Raw genomic sequence first — 18,378 nt, 5'->3', positions numbered from 1 at the left:
TAAAGTTTATTAACTGAGACATTAAAATTTCTTTAAATTACTTGAGTGTATTGACTTTGCAGCATTGTATGAAATTAACAAATTTGTACGAAAGATTTATTAGATACAATTGTATGGGAAATATTCTAATACAGTTAAAATTGATATGAGGTACCAGAGGTACTTTAATCGCTATCCAATGATTTATAGAGCAATAACTTATAGAGCAATCATGAGAACGTACCCTCATTATTACACACATTAGCAGTACATTTTCTGCAAGCATGTAGGCTGAACTCTAGTGCTTTCTGGGAGAAGGAGAAAATGTCACTTGGTTGTTAAACCTACTCTTTATAAAAACATGGATTGAAACTCTGGTCTATAACCTTAGCTATTAGAGACATAGAGCATATAAGTATAGAAACAGGCCCTTTACCCCCATCTGGTCCATGCGAATATTATTCTGCCTGATCTTGCTGCAATTCTGAAAGCTGTACTGTTATTTAAAGGACTCAACTGGACTTTATATTTCCTAAGAATCTCACACAAACCAATGCAAATGATTTGGAAGTTAGTGCCATTTGAGATTCCAGAAGTCTTCAGCATTTGTTTAAAAGACTTTATAATAAAAGTTGGTGCTGGTCACTCTCTCTAATAAAATTTATCATTACCTCGTTTCTGATTCTGCTTCTTTCATGTCCTTGTGGAGGCTCTAAAATTTACCTGAATTATTTCTGTTGCATGGATATTAATGAACACATTTAAACACCTTTAAATGGACCAATGTTTCAATTTACTAGGGAATAGACTACACGAATGATTGATTCTATCTGGCTTTACTTTGTGTAGTTTTCAAAGTTATTTTAGTCAGTTCAAATTAACTTTCTCACAGACAGTACTATTCTGACCCAAAACATATTTCTTGTGTGAAATGTACTTTTAAGCCAAATGCATAGTTGTTACTTTTTAATATTGCAAAGCAAAGGTTAAAAGAAAAAGATACTGTGATCTAAAGTGCTCTATTCTGTGATAGCTCATGGCAGATTTAGTCATGGATCAGTGAATCTGCTTGGAAACTCGGTGTTGGGGGGAATATAAATACTTCTTAAAACAAACACAATCTTGGTACATTTTGTATCTGGGTTGGTGACTGTGGTCAAAATGGAAATCCATCCCTATATTCATCCTGATCAAATGTCAAGTCTTTTCTCTATAGTGTGTATGAAAATCCCAAGACTCCAGACGAGAATGACAGAAAATTCTCCCTGTTGTGTATTTAATATTTCAGTAATATTGTAAATATATTGTTCGGTTAAGCATTATTAGTTGTTTACATAACGCATTGTGGGTTATATGTAAAAGTACAAAAACACCATACATCGTTATCCCACCACATCATAAATGTGCACTTTGCTTAAAGTAGAAACAAAGTTAGACTCATATTCCTGGTGCTGTATCTTTCTTTTAATTAGTTTAATGTTTTGGAGTTACAAAACATAACACTCCCGGTGATGTGACCAAAATTTATTCCTGTGCCAACACTTAAAGATTCAAATTTAACTACTTATTCATTGCATCTTTCTCTGCAGGACTTGCTATAAAATGCTGTGTTTATCTACAAAACAACTCAAGAAGAAAGCATTTGGCCATATAGTAATACCTCATGGATGTGAATATTGCATCATATAGTGCTCCTTTTGTTATCAAGATTGGGACTTATACAAAAAGAGCTACCTTAGTGCAATTGGCTGCTTTAGGTTCCAGGTCATTGAGTGTCACCAACTCTCGAAGGAGACTACTTTCTTGATAACCTCCCTTGACTCCACGCAGCTTAAAGTAAGCTTGAGGTCTCTGCAGAATTAATCGGAGATTTATTGCAAACCCTGCCATGTCTATGGCAAAGGGTCTATGCGGATCAAACACTGTTTTCCATCCATAAACCTTTCCTGCTGCGTTTACTTTTGGAGATTCGTAGCGGAGTCCGCCTACAAAGGCAACAGGCCAGACTGAGACTTTCCTTGTAGTGCGCATCTGAAAGTAAAGAAAAATAAACAATTATTCCCTTTACCTACTTCACAAGGATTTTATGCTTCAAATTTGACATGACTGCTCAATCAATATAGATTGAGGACTTGGACCAAAGGCCTTGTGTTTGGAGCTAGTCTGGCCATTCAGTGTAATCGATTATTCTTAGGCCAGTTATTGAACAGATACATGGCATCTGTTTTATTGATCAGTAGAAGTCTCAAAGACTGACTCCACCAATGAAGAAGACTACATCAAAATGAAGTGAACAATTCGGGTGACAGAATCAGCAACCATTTGAGATCCCTCCAGCTGCTGAACATTAACTAGTTAAATATTGCTGCACAAAGCAATTGCTGTATTGTGTTTTAATATCTGTTTTTCTCTTGTGTAAGAGAACTACAACAGGAACATTTTCCCCATTCAGCAGATCAATAGTTTCATTTCATTGAAATTCACAGTGTTAAATTATCTTGGTCTAGACTTACCTCCCTGAAAAAGAATCTGAAAAAGAATATAGTAAGAACATTGATGTTTTTTACAAGAATGTACTTTCTATTCATTTTCACTATTTATTATTTTTATTCCTTTGTTACTCCCCTGATTTTTATGTGTCAGTATTTTCTATGGAAAGATCAAGTCCTCTTTAAGTTCTAAAGTGACTGACTTACAAATGCCAGTGCACTGCATTTTTGTGGAATTCACAGAGAGCCAGTCTTTGACATGGATCCATCAGGATCACATCACTGGAATTAACTCGATATTGCTGGAATACAAGTCTAGTGATTGATGAGTCTCCATTGTCACCATAAAAGTACATGTATTTCAGCACATACGTACACATTCACTCATCCACAAACATTTATATACTAAACTAATAATACGGACACTTACACATCAGCACTCAGTGCAAACACCAATTGTGTACATTCTTTAACAATTATATATAATCCTATTACTGGTAAATTAATATTCTTCTGCATATATTAAGCTGTTTTTCCTCTCTATGCATCTTTTGAGGTATTATTGCCAAGATCCTGACCCAAGCTATGCAAGTCCTCAATAGGTTTTGGGCTATGTAGACTTATAGGCATTCTTTATGTCATTGGAACTGTCTTTCTCAGCAGTGGGAGGCACTGATCTTCACAAGAGTTAACAACAGTTAACAACACTAAAACAATATGACTTTGCCTCATTTTACTTTCTGTTGGTGGCACGATTGAGTTGTGTCTGTGATATGATGTTTCTCTGATGAGTCCTGATGAAAGATCTCAGCCCAAAATGTTAACTGTTTATTCCCTTCCATAGATGCTACATGATCTGCTGAGTTCCTCCAGCATATTGTGTGTGTTACATTAATTCACCTTCTTGTGACCCACTTCATCTATGTTGTAAGTATGCATCTCATTTTGTCACCCCCCCCCACCTTATGACCCCATGCTTTTGTCTATGAACTTTCTGTCCCACCTGGCTTGACCCTAAGCTCTAGGACAGGAAAGCAGGATAATGACCCATCACATGATCTGATGCTCATAGCCTTCAGCTCAGATACAGACATGCTGCACACTTGGAGGATATTTTAGAAGCAGAATTTAAGCAGTATGAGTTATTGGGAACATGACCCAGAGGGGTAATGACATTGGAGAGTGGATGAACCAAATGAGGGCTTCAGTGGGACCTGCCGGAGAGAGTGCCTGAGAGGCTCTGCCAAGAAGACAGGGATAACATGGTTTATTGCAGAGCTTAGAGACTATTTCTTTCTGTGTGACACTGGTGGCTGGCTTCAGTTCAGCACTGTTAGGTCTGCAATAAACCATGTTGAAGATCGGGCCTGGACTCGCAGAGTCACTGCGCCAGACTGGAAGCCATCGTGCAGTGTGGCAGAAACCATGCAAACTAATGTATTCAGGGCTTTGGCTTCTCGTACCGAAGCTCTGATTGATGCCCTCATGGTTGCAGATACTGAAATTCTGAAGAAAGCCTGTGGCACTCGAGCAATGTGCTGTCCAACAGGGGTGCCTAGGGTGTCCTTCAGGGTGGCAACATTCACCGACCCTTGATCAGAGGTGTGGACCTTCTGCCAACCATCCTCAGCTATTGCTGCTTATGCTGTGATGACTCAGTCCAAGGCCACTTGAACCCAAGAGTTGCTTAAAGGACTCATAGCCTTCCTCATTGTGCAATGGAGCCAACTGAAAGCTGGCTGTCGGTCTAAAGGGAGCACTCCTAGCAGCAGTGAGATGTGTAGAGACTGGTCAGAGGTAACTGGTTAGAGACTGTGTGGTTTTAACCTTGTCTGGATGTATAAACAGTTTGAATTGAACTTCAAATTTGTGAATTGTTGTGAATTAGATGCTGAGGCAATCAATTGCATGGAGAATGTGGAGGATGAGGAAAGCTTATTTCTTAAAAAAGGATCTAGTGCTTTCCCAGCATATATGACAAACAAACTCTTCTTGGGCTTCCAGCCGGGTAAAGGTATCGATTATAATCAACGTTTCGATGACAAACTCCGCCACTGTCATCAGGGATGATCCCTGGGCATGTCTAGTCTGGTGGTGTATATATACCGCCATCGTCCGTCCCTCCTGATCAGTTAGTCTGCATCCAATCAGGTTTCCGCTGTCCCACCTTATTTACAATGGAATTGCAGTTTTTACTTAGAGTGAGACCTTCATCTTTGTTAAAATTCTTCTCCTCTAGTTTTATTTCAATGGCTTCCTTCATCAGGCGGTCCAAAAGCCACTGGTGCGGCATAGTAATTTTGTGCCGTCGAAGTCAGTCCTATGACCATTGCAAATGCAATGTTCTACAACTGCGGATTTCTCCAGGTAACCCAAATGGATAGACCTCCTTGATGTGGATTTGCATTGTGTGCCCTGTCTGGTTGATATATGCCACTCTGCATTCACTGGCCTGAGTCCCAGGTTATCTTTGACCCACATAAGCTGTGATTTGAGCTTCCTTACAGATATGTGGATGGTATTAATCTGGTATTTCTTGGTGATCCTTCCAGAAACTGTTGAAATACAGGGAAGACAGACAGTAGCAGCAGGTTTCCTGGTTTTTCTATCAGTCCATTTAAGGGTCTGATTGATTTCCTTCACCTGGTAGCCATTCTGTAGAAATGTTATGGGTAATCGTTTTATTTCCTTGGGGAGACTCCCCAGGTCCGAAATAGTTTTTACACAATTAATCAAAGTAGAAAGAACTGTTCTATGTTGGGGGGCATAATGGTGGCTGATACTGTTGAGGTACAAGTCCATGTGAGTGGGTTTCCAACAGACACCGTATCCAAGGCTCCGGTTTCCATTGTACTAGAATGTCCAGGAATGGGAGGCTTCTTTTCTTCTTCCTGAATAAAGTACCATGTGTTGGGCTCAGCTGACAGTGCAGTCCATATGCTATGGTCTATTAGATCACCCAGATCTACCACTGGCAATGCACTGCTGTGTATGGATTGCAGCTCCTTTCCGGAAGGAACAAGAGGCAAAATAAAGTGAAGATCATGGGCAGCTGGTCTTTGGCTGCCTTCAGTAAGTGGCAGATCCTTCTGAATACCCCTTTATGGAGCCTCTGCCTCTGCTCAGATCAGACCTCTGGAAAGCATTTGGCAGTTTGAATTCATGTTCCTCACTCTTCAGTGCCCTTCAAATCCCCCCACCCATCCTCAAGCCACTTTTGTTGTGAGGCTCCCTCCTTCTCTCTTCCCTTTTGTGCATGTGAATCATTGGGGAAGTCTATTTATTTCTGTATCCAGCAGCCTTTTCAAGCAGCAGATGACCGATGACTTCAATGTCATAGTGTCATATAAAGATACAATACAGTGACAGGCCCTTATTCCCGCTCAGTCTGTACTTACCATTAACTGCACATTAATGTAACACAGGCGTTCCCAACCTTTTTTATGTCATGGACCCCTGCCATTAACTGTGGGGTTCATGAACGCAAGGTTGGGAAATCCTGCCCTAATCTAACATTCATTATTCTCACCTCTTTCCTACATCCTCATCATTCTCCTCGAGTTGTTACATTTGCTTGCAAGTTCTACCATGATAGGCAACTAAAGGAACTAAGGTCACTCGCACTGTGAGGCAACAACACTTTCTGCTGCATCACTTCGTCAAACACTCAAGAAGAGATAAGGATTTTCTGTAGGATTTTGTTTTTTGCTGGGATTCTGAAAGAATGGTTAAAAATATCATCCCAATTAAATGACACAAGGATGTGTACTTGAAGCTATAGGTCAGAGCTCATTCTCTACAAGCAAGGACACAATGGGCTGAATGGCCTCCTGTTATACATTTTCCAAGATTGAACAATCTTCTGGTCAAAGGGTCTCCAACTTATAGTTGCTTAGAATTCCTTATAACTTTCTGTTTGGTTGTCATCAATCACCAAATAATAACCAGGCTGGAATAATGCTTGAAGGAGCATGATAACTGTCAGAGATGCAAATTTAAATGCAAAGCTTGTGAAAGACAAATGGTGGAAATATGTTTCATCTGTCACTGTCTCATTATCATATTTATCATTATACTGTCACTGTGGGCTATCAAGCATTATGAGTTATGTCAGCTATATTACATACTGTTACTATTGTAATGGGCTGAACATTGTTTTTCATGTTGAGGCATAATGGGCCATGTAAGACTGAAAGTCAACTTGGAAAAAATTTGCCCTGGGGTAACATTGCTGACTCTCAACCTTCCAATGAGCTAAGACACTGCTTGGAGTCATCATAATTCTGGGACATTTAAAAGTTGCTTGCAATGGACCAAAACATGACCATTTGAATCAAGAATTAGCTGACAAAGATTGCAATTATAAAATGGAGTAATAAGATTGAATCTATGAAGCATTATGCGGCAGAGTGCTGGATTTAGGTTGGAATGCGGAGGATTTTGCATCATGACCTTTGGTGGATGCTGCATAAAGCTGTTACAGGAAAATTTAACAGAGAATCCTGGAAGAGAGTCAGGGGTAAAGTGGAGGTCAAAAGAAAGAGAAGTGATGATGAGAAAGATTAATGATAATGATTTGGTTATGTCAGGCTTGGATATGTAAAGTTTGCAGGAGGAAGGCCGTGGATGGTATCGGTAGAGCTGCTGCCACATCCTGACCTCTAGTCCCATCCATACAGAGGTTGTGTGTTTTCCCTGTAACTGTGACACTATTTTTGTGGTTATTTTTTCCTTGCACTATCTTGGAGTACTTAGGTTTTGAAATTATATGCACAGATGGCATAGAAAACCAAGTTTTTCTTCAGCATCTTGGTATGCGTGACAATAAGAAACGAATTATCAAATGCCCTGGATGTTCTGGGTTCCCTCCATCTTCCAGAGACCTGTGAATTAGCCACTGTAAATCAGTATATGTGTCGTGGGACTGGGGGAGCTGTTAAATGGAAAATGGGGAGAATATGTCACAGGGAAACTCTTGAAGGAATGGGATAGCTCTGTGAGTAGCAGAGTCTTAATGGATTTCTTTGCCATAAGGAAGTATATACTCAATGGTCACTTCATTATGTACCTCCTGTAGCTAATAAAGTGGCCACTGAGTGTACGTTTGTGGTCTTCTGCTGTTGCAGCACATCCACTTCAAAATTCAACATACTGTATGTTTAGAGATGCTTTTCTGCACACCACTGTTGTAATGTGTGGTTATTTGAGTTCCTGTCACCTTCCTGTCAGCTGGATCAGTCTGGCCATTCTCCTCTGACCTCTCTTATTAACAAGGCATTTTTGCCCACAGAGTTAGCATTCATCAGACGTTTTATATTTTTTGCACCATTCTCTGTAAACTGTTGTGCATGAAAATCCAAGGAGATCAACAGTTTCTGAAATACTCAAACCACCGCATGTGGCACCAACAATCATTCAACAGTCAGTCACTTAGATCACATTTCTTTCCTATGTTGATGTTTGGTTTGAACAACGACTGAACCTTTTGACTATGTCTGCATGCTTTTATGCATTGAGTTGCAGCCACATGATTGGGTGACTAGATATTTGCATTAATGGATAGGTGTACGGGTATATCTAGTAAAGTGGCTGCTGAGTGTATATGATATAAGAAAGTTAATAAGTTCATAGATATTAACAGAGAAAATCAAGCAGATGAAGCAAATGGGAAGAGAATGTGTGAGGGACATAGTGGTGTGATGTAGGGCAATGTTAACTCCAACATTACTCTGTGCTTGAACTTAAAGAACAGGTCAGATATGAGGGGTTCTGGAGTAGGTGATCTATCTACTGATTTCCTCAATTCTTTCTACCATCTGTAGAATGCAAAATGAGAATAACTGCATTTCAACAGCAGGAAAAGTATCAACAAGATGCCCTGCAGCAACTCATCAGGGATTTCTCCGTAGCACCAGACAAACTGAAGAATCCTATCACACAAAAGAACAACACAACAGCAGGCCAATGGTAATACTGCTTTTTAAAAGCACTGTTCCAAGATGCCCACCATTTTGATTTGTGGGATGTTATTTGTCCATTTACTGATGGTGGATAAAATCTTGGAAATCCATTTGTGTACTCATTGTGGGACTCTTCCCACCACAAAAGCTAGTCTCTTGGGTGATTGCTGTCTTCTTATGGGTAATAGGAATAGGAACTAAATATTGATTTAGCATTATCAAATGTCCTGTGAATATCAGCCTCAAATGTCCTTCTTGAATGACCTGTTTAATATCTCATCCTGATTTTATGTAACATGCACAATCCTACTTTCAGATTACCTACTGTTCTCCATAATTTAATACAGTCAATGCCCTCATTTAAAAATTCTCCTTTTTACCTTCAAAATTTTCGATAGCTTCACCCGTCTTTGTGATATTATACTCCTTGAGATCTTTGCACATTTACAGTGAACTCTACACCCCCCCCCCGGAATAACTTCCCCACCAATAGTGGTAGATCCTTCAGCTATGCTGACCCAAATCCCTTGAACCACTCCATTCCTTCAGATACTTCCTTAGCTTCTTTGATTGACTAAGTAGCTCAGTGAGAAATTTTGTTTTGCTGCACACTTTACGGCATTAAATCTGCAAGTAAGCAACGGCTGTCTTCCTGTCCTGCCTTGTTCTGATTGTCAAAAGTTACTTCCGTTGTGATTGGCTAGCTTAGAAGCTGCAGCTGCTTTTCCCATTGGATAGATGCCTGGTGTCCAGTTTCAGATATCCTGGGTATATGAAATAGCATATGGAAGAGGCTTTCTTTCTTTTTCCTTTGCTTAAGGCGAGGCCATTGGGAAGGTATGCTTTGTGCGTACTTTTAACTAAGTATGTTTATTGAATATACGTGTGTTTGTTGAGTATTCAGCTTTGTATTGTCTGTAACTTGGGGAACATGAATGTTTGGTTGAATTTTTACTGTTTGTAAATGCGTAGGCCTCCGTTAGTCTCGATAGAACATGGATTTGCGTCTTGGAAAGTTTCCAGGGCGCAAGCCTGGGCGAGGTATTTTTTATGGAAGAACGGCAGTTGCCCAAGCTGCAAGCCTCCCCTCTCCACCGTTGTTGTCCAAGGGAATGGCATTAGGACCCATACAGCTTGGCATTGGTGTCGTCGCAGAGCAATGTGTGGTTAAGGGCCTTGCTCAAGGACACACATGCAGCCTCAGTCAAGGCTCAAACTTGCGACCTCATATCACTAGACGAACACCTTAACCACTTGGCCATGCACCAACACTGTTTTTAAATAAATTATTAATATAACTATTTGAAGTCAGTGCATTTCCTGTCTCCTTTGCCAGACCTGTGAACCTGATTGAACATTACAATTCTTTAACCTTTATGCCATGTTATCAGATGAAACAACAGAACTTCCTTCAGCTGCTGACACCAAATTACATATTCCACTTTGATGTGGAACTTCAGTTTGTTAATATTCCACAATAAATAAAACATACTGAAGGGAACAAAGCATACAAGCATTTGAGGTTACTGTACTTGTAACTAAACATTTAAATAGAGAAATGTTGACAAAATACATCTTGAGCACATAATGTGTCATATTCTGAAATGGACAGGTTCATTATAATCTAAATCATCTGAGATACACAATTAAAATTAATTTTTGTAACTCATTTCATTTAACTTCATACATCACTCTTCATTCTGTTTCATTCATTCGTTTCTAATATAATAACGAGATACTTTCCTAATTATAGCAAAACCATAAAATGTCATGTTTTACAAGGACATGAGATCCTAGACTGAAAAGAGTTTTTTTTTGGCAAACGTGTTCTATTCACCAACCATATAATTATTATAATACATAGTTTCCAGTGGTTAACCAAGGAATCCTACCTTCCCTCCTCTACTAATGAAAAAGCAAGTATATCTAATGGCGTTAACATATCTTTCTCAACAACAATCGTTAACTGGCTTTGATGAAAGTCATTATCAGGTGGTAGATGGAGCTGTGTAGGGAATGGGGTAAAACTAATATTAGTTCAAAAAGATATGAATATTATTCTTCTGCTGCCTGACTCACAGCTCATTGTTCATGGCCGTGATTAACTCACATGTGTCACCATTTTGAAGACTACATTATGCTCCCTCTTAAGGGTTGGTAAATTGATTTTTTTTTAATTCAAGTTCCCAACCCTTAAGGACGATGCCCTTGAACAGGAAAACCTACTAAACGTAGAGGATACAGCTCAGTCCATCCACGGGCAAAGCCATTGTACACATTTTCAAGGAGCACCGTCGCAAGAAAACAGCATCCATCGTCAAGGATCCCCACCATCCAGGCTATTCTCTCTTCTTGCTGCTGCCATCGAGAAAGAGGCACAGGAGTCTCAAGTCCCACACCACTAGGTTCAGGAAGAGTTATGACCCCTCGACCATAAGGCTCTTGAACCAGAGGTGATAACTTCACTCACCCCAACACTGAACTGATTCCACAAGCAATGGACTCACTCTTAAGGACTCTATAGCTCATGCTCTTGATATTAGTTGCTTATTTATTTATTATTATTATTTTTGGGTTTTTTTGTATTTGCAGTTTGTTGTCTTTTGCACATTGATTGTTTGGTTGTGGATTGTGTGTGGTTTTTCATTGATTCTATTGTGTTTCTTTGTATCTACTGTGAACGTCCTTAAGAAAATGAATCTCAGGATAGTATATGGTGGCATATATGTACTTCGATAATAAGTTTACTTTGAACTTTTAAATCTCTAGGAGTCCGAGGAAACAAAACTGCAAGTAATATTACAATTGCTCTGTATAATTTTGATATAACTAGTTCTAACGTGTCTTGCAGACAGTCTAGCTTATTGATAATTGCTTCATGCTCCCTCAAGATTTTCAGAATTTTTAAAGACATTAATTCACACTATGCACTTTTACTGTTCTCTGGTCACATTTATATTGTTCACATTTCTCAACGTTTACAGTCCATCTCCCTGAGCAGGAATTTTTTTGTCTCTTTGTTATCAATTTACACAATTTTTGGATCACCTTCAATATCTAAGGTTGTGAATACAGACATTATAGAAACATATCTAATACTGGGAAATCTTTTTCAATTCAGTAGGTATCCTATCACCATTGTTTGTACAAAAGTTTCCTCTTCCACCCCAGGCCGAGAGTGTATGCAGAGAAGAATGCTTCTCGGTGGGATAAATAGCCCATTTACACAAAAGCCATATGCTTTTTGTAGAGTTGATGTTTGGAACTGAGAAATGAGGCAAATAATCTGAGATTCCAAATGCAAACTTTTTGGGTTATTGAAGAGAATAGGATCACAGTATTGCAGGCTGTAACTCGAGGATTCAGACAGCGTTTCTCATTGGCACCATTTCTGAATCCATTATTCAGTGAGCAGTCTTGATGAAAGATGACAGCTTTCTCAGAATCTACCTATTTATGTGAATACGTGACTAAATTATATACTAAACATCAAGAAGTTAACTCCCAATCAATAAAACTTTTAACCAATATTAAGATCCTTCTATAATCCAACAACATAAAGATTGGTGATCGGGACATAAATCTACCAGCTAAACATTGAAGGGATATCAAGAGCAAACATGATATACTAGGTTCATTAGTAACATCATTGATATTCTCACACCACAAGAAATCCTCATCTTTAATGATGAACAAGTACAGTATAACAATCCAAGTTCAGGCCACAAATTATAACCTGTTCTAATTGTTGTCACCCTTTTTGATACAACTTACCTCCTCAAACAACTCTAAACTGTATGTATTGTCATCATCTGCAAAATATACGATTCCTTGTTGGGTGTTGTTCAAATTGAACATTTCCCGCAACCACCTCAGTGCCAAGTTTCTCTGCATGGTGCCACGCGGAAATCTAGGATCCCGAATATCCCCTCTCAGCTTGTAACTGCGCGGTGTCTCTACATTCAAGTGTGTGTAGTTAAGGCCCGTCTCTTTGAGGAGTCGGGTCACCAGTGTGGTTCTTCTCTGTGAATCCTCCACCACTATCCAGTGGAGGTTGGGCACATGAAGCAGGGTGTTAGCGACTCGCGTCAGTTCTGCCTTCTGTACAGGCCTACTGTAAGTTGGAGTGATGACGTGAATTGTGGGGAGGATGTCTGACCATGGAGGAGGTCGAGTGTAAACATACTCTGTTCTGATCACCTCCACAATATCCTTATCTGATGGGCAATATTCCTTGGAGTCTGATGACTGACCAAAATCTCGACGGTTGCCAACCTCACTCCCATCATCTGAAAGAAAAATGACACAAGTTCACCAACATAGTTTTGCTTGCCTACATTTGCAGAAAATGATATTTGTCCAGGTATCCAATTCCTTTACCAGGGAAATCGAGCTCTCACTCCAACACTAGATGGCACTCTACTACTTCATTGCATCTAAAAATCTGTGGTATGCCACTATGCAAGATGATATCACAACATTGACTACAACTGGATTTATATAGTATTTAACAAGCCAAATTTATCACTGTACATCATCCAATTAATTATTATTAGAAGATAGTTACCCATAGAAATTGCTATTGTACACAAAAGAACGACTAATTGATTTGGTATTGTCACCAGATACACTGAGAAAATCTGCACTTTTCATTTTAAAATCTATATACAGCCAGACAATTAGATAGGATGTTGTGTTAATAACACATCAAAGTTGGTGCTCTTGACATTGCAGAATGCAGTCAATTATATGATATCATTACAGTTCGGATGATGTACTCAATGCGGGCACAGGGCAGATGACATGATTCTCAGACCCAAAATGAAGAAAGTTAGGAGCAGAGCCAAGAGGACATTCAATGACGCGTTCAATGCATTTACAGTCCAAAGTGTTGAAATCTATATTTGGCCAAGTGTGTAGATTTGTCATAGTCATTTTGCACCAAGCTCACTTCTATCTGTTTCACTTTGCAACCAAGGACTTGACTGGAGATTGAGAACTGCCCAAAAGAAGGAGGGGATCAAAAAAGTTGGAGGAAATTACCTCGGGCTGCATGTAGTTCACAGGGATTAGTTACAGAGCATTATTAAAGACATTTATAAGACCAAGTGTTTTAGACCTTGATCAAAGACCATGGATAAAATAGGTAAGCTGAAAATGTGCCACCTAGTGCTGGAGTGAGAGTCTGATTTCACCGGCAAAGGATTATTATTTGTTTATAAAAGCACAAACATGTTTAAAGTATGTTAATTTATGGAGTATCCCATTTGCTTTAATGCTGCAAAAATCGTAAAGCGTTTGTTCATATTACATACTGTACAGTATGTCCAAAAATATAGCAGCTCTTCCCATCACCAACACTAGTTGTCAACTCTCATTATCCAGTACTCCCAGGCAATTACGTTATCCATCTTTAACATGCAGCTTGGAGCTTCCAGTGATTCATGCCTGACTTAGACTGTTCCAGGCAGATATGAATTCCTTTATTCATCTTAATAAAAGTTGAGTGCTAATGAGACTTTATAGAATGAGAATTCTCAGAATGGAGAATGGGAGAATGTGACTGTTGAACAGGTGCAGTATTGAATATCTTAGCAAAGTTTTGATCTTATCGGTTGAAAGACTCATTCAAAAATTAACCCTCAAGAATAAATAATGAGGATAATAAACTGAGTATTACCATTGTAAACCTGAGCATTAGGAATGCACATACTTAAAAATTAGACAAATATGATTACTCTCATTTTGATTATCTAAAAACATTGACTGAAACACAATCAATTTGGTTAAATCTATAACATTATCAATATTGCTGTTTAATTGCAAAATAAAAGGTAGTTATATGTTAGTAAAATTAAATTCCAAGTTGTTTTTCGGCCTTGATCTACAGAGTATTTTCAATATTCCTGTTTGATTTCAGAGTTACTTTTTCTGTCCGATTTTGCTTTTTGTTGTGATTTTCAACCTTTCCTGTGATAATAAATTAAGAGAAGACAGGGGAGAGAGAGGGAGAGGGAGAGGGAGAGAGCAGAGGGTGAGAGGGGGAGGGGAGAGAGAGGGAGAAGGAGGGGGAGAGGGAGAAGGAGGAGAGAGGGAGAGGGAGGAGAGAGAGGGAGGGAGAGGGGAGAGAGGTAGTGGGAGGGAGATGGTGAGAACAACAACATCATGCCTAGTCCAGAGAACTTTTTTTGCTTGGGACAAAGGTGAGACACCATCATGTCTTCTCTGCCTGGCTGAGGGACACTGGAGCACATCCTCAGCTGCGTTTAAAAGCTCTGGGAGAAGGCCGCTACTGCTGGCACCATGACCAGGTGCAGTGGGAGAAAATATCTCCTTGGCCATTAACAACAGTAGGTACTTCTGCCAACCCAGAAAGCCCATAGCCTTTGTCAAAGCTGGAGACCAACCACAGCCTCAGTCCAGATCACCAGCAGGCTTGGTCGTCACTGCATCTGACTGGCAACTGGAAGTTGATTTTGGCAAGCAACTAAAGTTCCCTGACTTCATCATTTTGTCATCATTCCTGAGGCCTGACATGGTCATTCTGTCAGAAACCTCAAAGCAGGTGGTCATGTCAGAACTGACAGTGCCCTCGGAAGACTGAATTGGGAAGGAATTTGAGTATAAGAAAGTCTAATACCAGGAGCTGGTAGAGCAGTGCCAGAGGCAGGGATGGCAGGCATGATATGAGCCTATAGAGGTGGGGTGTAGAGGATTTTCTGGCTGGAGAACCTACTCTCTCCTTGGAATTACAGAGGCTGCAAAGAGGAGAGCCATTAGGACCATCACAGAGGCTGCTGATTGAGCCTCCAGAAGCTATGAAGGTGTGACCCTGTGGACCAATGCTGCTGGGACACAAGCTGGGGCCTGATCAACCCTGTGTGAAGGAGTCTGATGTTGAAAGACCTGAAACATCCGATGACCCTAGGTTACATCACAGATGATGTGTCCCAAAGCATCCTAGTATTTTCATATAATCCATGCTGGAGGGATCAACCGTTTACTGAAGTATTAAATATAATTTACTCAGTGGATAAGTGTCCATGTGCAATGTAGAAGCACATTGTGAACTATCAGGACCACAGAGCTAGGGACTAAACAAAAGATAACCTGCTGATATTGTGCAGATATTTGGGACCTGTAAGTACTGAGTAACCCGCACCCGTGGAATTAAGTGGCCATTTATTGTTTCTCTAAATTCATTGCAACAAATTCTTGGTCCTATGTACCTTGATAAAGCTGAGTTTTCATTATGAAAGACTCATAAATAAAGGCTCATAAATCATACTCAGCAATTCAGGAACAGCTTCTTCCCCTCTGCCATCCGATTCCTAAATGGACATTGCAGCTTCGGACACTACATCACTTTTTAAAAAAATATACAGTATTTCTGTTTTTGCACATTTTAAAAAATCTATTCAATATACGAAATTGATTTACTTGTTTATTAATTATGCTTTATTTTATTTATTATTATTATTATTTTTCTCTCTGCTAGATTATGTATTGCATTGAACTGCTGCTGCTAAGTTAACAAATTTCACATCACATGCCGGTGATAATAAACCTGATTCTGATTCTGATTCAAGGCAGCTAGGAATCTATAGAGGTCTCACATAACCTGTAAGCAGCAGTAATGATTTCAGTCACTAGTGAGTAGTGGGATCCCTCAAGGATTGCAATTAGTGCTGATTTTCTTCACTATTTTTGTCAAATGATTTTGAGAACTGGAACATTATTAGTTGATAAAATAGATTGCAGTCAGATATTGATCTGGTGATAGAGGGGCCCATATCTGGGAAATGTAAGTTGGTAAACTAGTTTACTATTGTCAGGTATATCAGGATACGTGTAAAGCTTGCTTTGTATACTGTTGTACTGTGGGGGGTGCGGCTTATGCTGATTGTCAAAAGTTGCTTTGTTGTGATTGGCTAGTTTAGAAACTGCAGCTGCTTTTCCCATTGGTTAGCTGCTTGGTGTTCCGTTTCAAATATTCTGGCTATCTGGAGAGCGCATGTGGGAGGTCCTTTCTCTCTTGTTTAAGGGAAGTGGTGCACATGACCAGTGGGAAGGTATCTTCTGTGCACGCTTTTAAGTAAGTATGTCTATTGAATATTCAGCTTTGTAGTTTCTGTAACTTGGAGAACATGAACGTTTGGTTCAATTATTACTGTTTTTGTGAGTAAATACTTATTTGCAGTTGGTGTTTTCTATCTCACTTGCCAGTCCTTTGACCCTGATTCAACATTACAGCTGTTCATCCAGATCACTTCATTGCATCAGTGCGCTGAGATAGTACAAGGCAAAGCAAAAAAAGAATGCAGAATAAAGTGTCACAGCTGTAAAGAAAGTGCCAGGTAGGTAGATAATAAGGTGCAAGGTCATAACATGGTAGACTATGAGGACAAGTGTCCATCTTATCATATTAGGGAACCAATCAGCCTTTTAACAGCAGGGTAGAAGATCTTAAACATGATGGTACTTGCTTACAGGCTTTTTGTATCTTCTGCAACACACACAAAATACTGGAGGATCTCAGCAGGTCAGGCAGCATCCATGGAAATGAATAAACAGTCGATTTTAAAATTGCTCTGTCCATTTTGGTCAGATCATCACTTACCTTTTCGCAGTGTCAGCAGTGGTGAAACAGTGTTCTGGTGCCAGACAGTTATAAGCAGCGTCCATGGTAAAACAATCAATACAATTGCGAGGATGTCTCGTCTCTTCGGCATCTCCAGGGCTAGTCCAACATTTCTTCATCACCTAACACGAAACCCAAAGATTCAGAGCCACATGATATTCAACAGATATTCCACACAAGAAATTCCTATTCTATACATTGTTACGAAGGATTATCAACTCTGATGGGCAGAAGGGTGCAGAGTCACCCAGGCGCCCCCTTTTGGAGAATCGCAAATCGCTACTATTCCGATGCTGTTATCAAGGAAGTGAGAGAGTCACAGGAAAGCTGCCAGGACAGTTGTTATTGATAAACAGCTCCTGAAAGTTAATGAGAGAGAGGCCCAGCTAAGGTGGAATGTCTCCTACTAACAAAAGAGGGACGGAACCATTGATGACTGCTATTGTCTTTTGGAGAAGGATTGTTTACTTGGTACTGTTCTATTCATTGAAACCCCTCAGGGGGCAACCAGAGTAGGTTGGTTTGATGGGTTACATCATCCCAACCTGATTGACACCTGAGACCCCGTGAGTGGGGATAAAAGTGGGGTCTGGGGAAACACCCCTCAGATGCACCAGGAGGAATGCTAGTAAGCATCAGAATCCCCCACGAGACAGAGTGGGAGATCGGAATCCGAACGAAGGGTCGGTAAATTTTAACTCACAGTGTTCTGTAGAGAGACCAGTGGGGGCCTGTGTGTGTGTCCACCCTTTGCCTGGGTGACGAGTCCACCACGGAAGAATGGTCTAGCTAAAGGACGGAGGGGTCATAAATGAATGGCCACAACAACACATCAATGGATCAAGATCATAAAGGAAGGTATGCAAGACAATAGCTGTTACTGTTTGCTCTCTCTCTCTCTCTCCAACAATTACAACACATCGACCAACAACTACCTCAGCCTGTATGAATTGAACTGAACTTTATACTCACATATGACAATTCATTATCCCATAGACAATGATAGAGCTTATTTCTTATTGATTATTATTATACCCGCACTTTTAGGTTTAGTATTGATGACGTATATTATCTGTATATTTGCATTGATATTATTTTTGTGTATTTTTACTAATAAATACTGTTGAAAATAGTATCACCAGACTCCAACGGACACTTCTATCTTTGCTGGTAAGACACCCAGTTACGGGGTTCGTAACAACATGAATGGTAGGACACAAATACAGTATAGCAGATCATACACCATGGTGTTGAAGTACCATTTGATCAAGCTTTGAGGCAAAGGGTGGCAGCAGAGTGGGACACAACA

General features: G+C 39.8%; 1 protein-coding gene across 1 annotated transcript; it reads right to left on the bottom strand.

Annotated features, from left to right (window-relative positions):
* Window positions 1-1,609: 1,609 nt before the first annotated feature.
* On the bottom strand, window positions 1,610-18,141 carry LOC132385199 (galactosylgalactosylxylosylprotein 3-beta-glucuronosyltransferase 1-like). The gene is made up of 4 exons (XM_059957096.1): window positions 17,045-18,141; window positions 14,787-14,788; window positions 12,203-12,717; window positions 1,610-2,010 (listed from the first exon to the last, which is right to left on the bottom strand). Exons 1-4 carry the CDS (start codon window positions 17,158-17,160, stop codon window positions 1,696-1,698), a joined length of 948 nt encoding a protein of 315 aa, XP_059813079.1. The 5' UTR covers window positions 17,161-18,141; the 3' UTR covers window positions 1,610-1,695.
* Between the last annotated feature and the right edge of the window lie 237 nt (window positions 18,142-18,378).

The sequence above is a fragment of the Hypanus sabinus genome, chromosome X2 (genome assembly GCF_030144855.1).
Source record: "Hypanus sabinus isolate sHypSab1 chromosome X2, sHypSab1.hap1, whole genome shotgun sequence".
Taxonomy (NCBI): Eukaryota; Metazoa; Chordata; class Chondrichthyes; order Myliobatiformes; family Dasyatidae; genus Hypanus; species Hypanus sabinus.
Note: the sequence above shows the minus strand (reverse complement) of the source record. Positions and strands in the feature narration are given on the sequence as shown.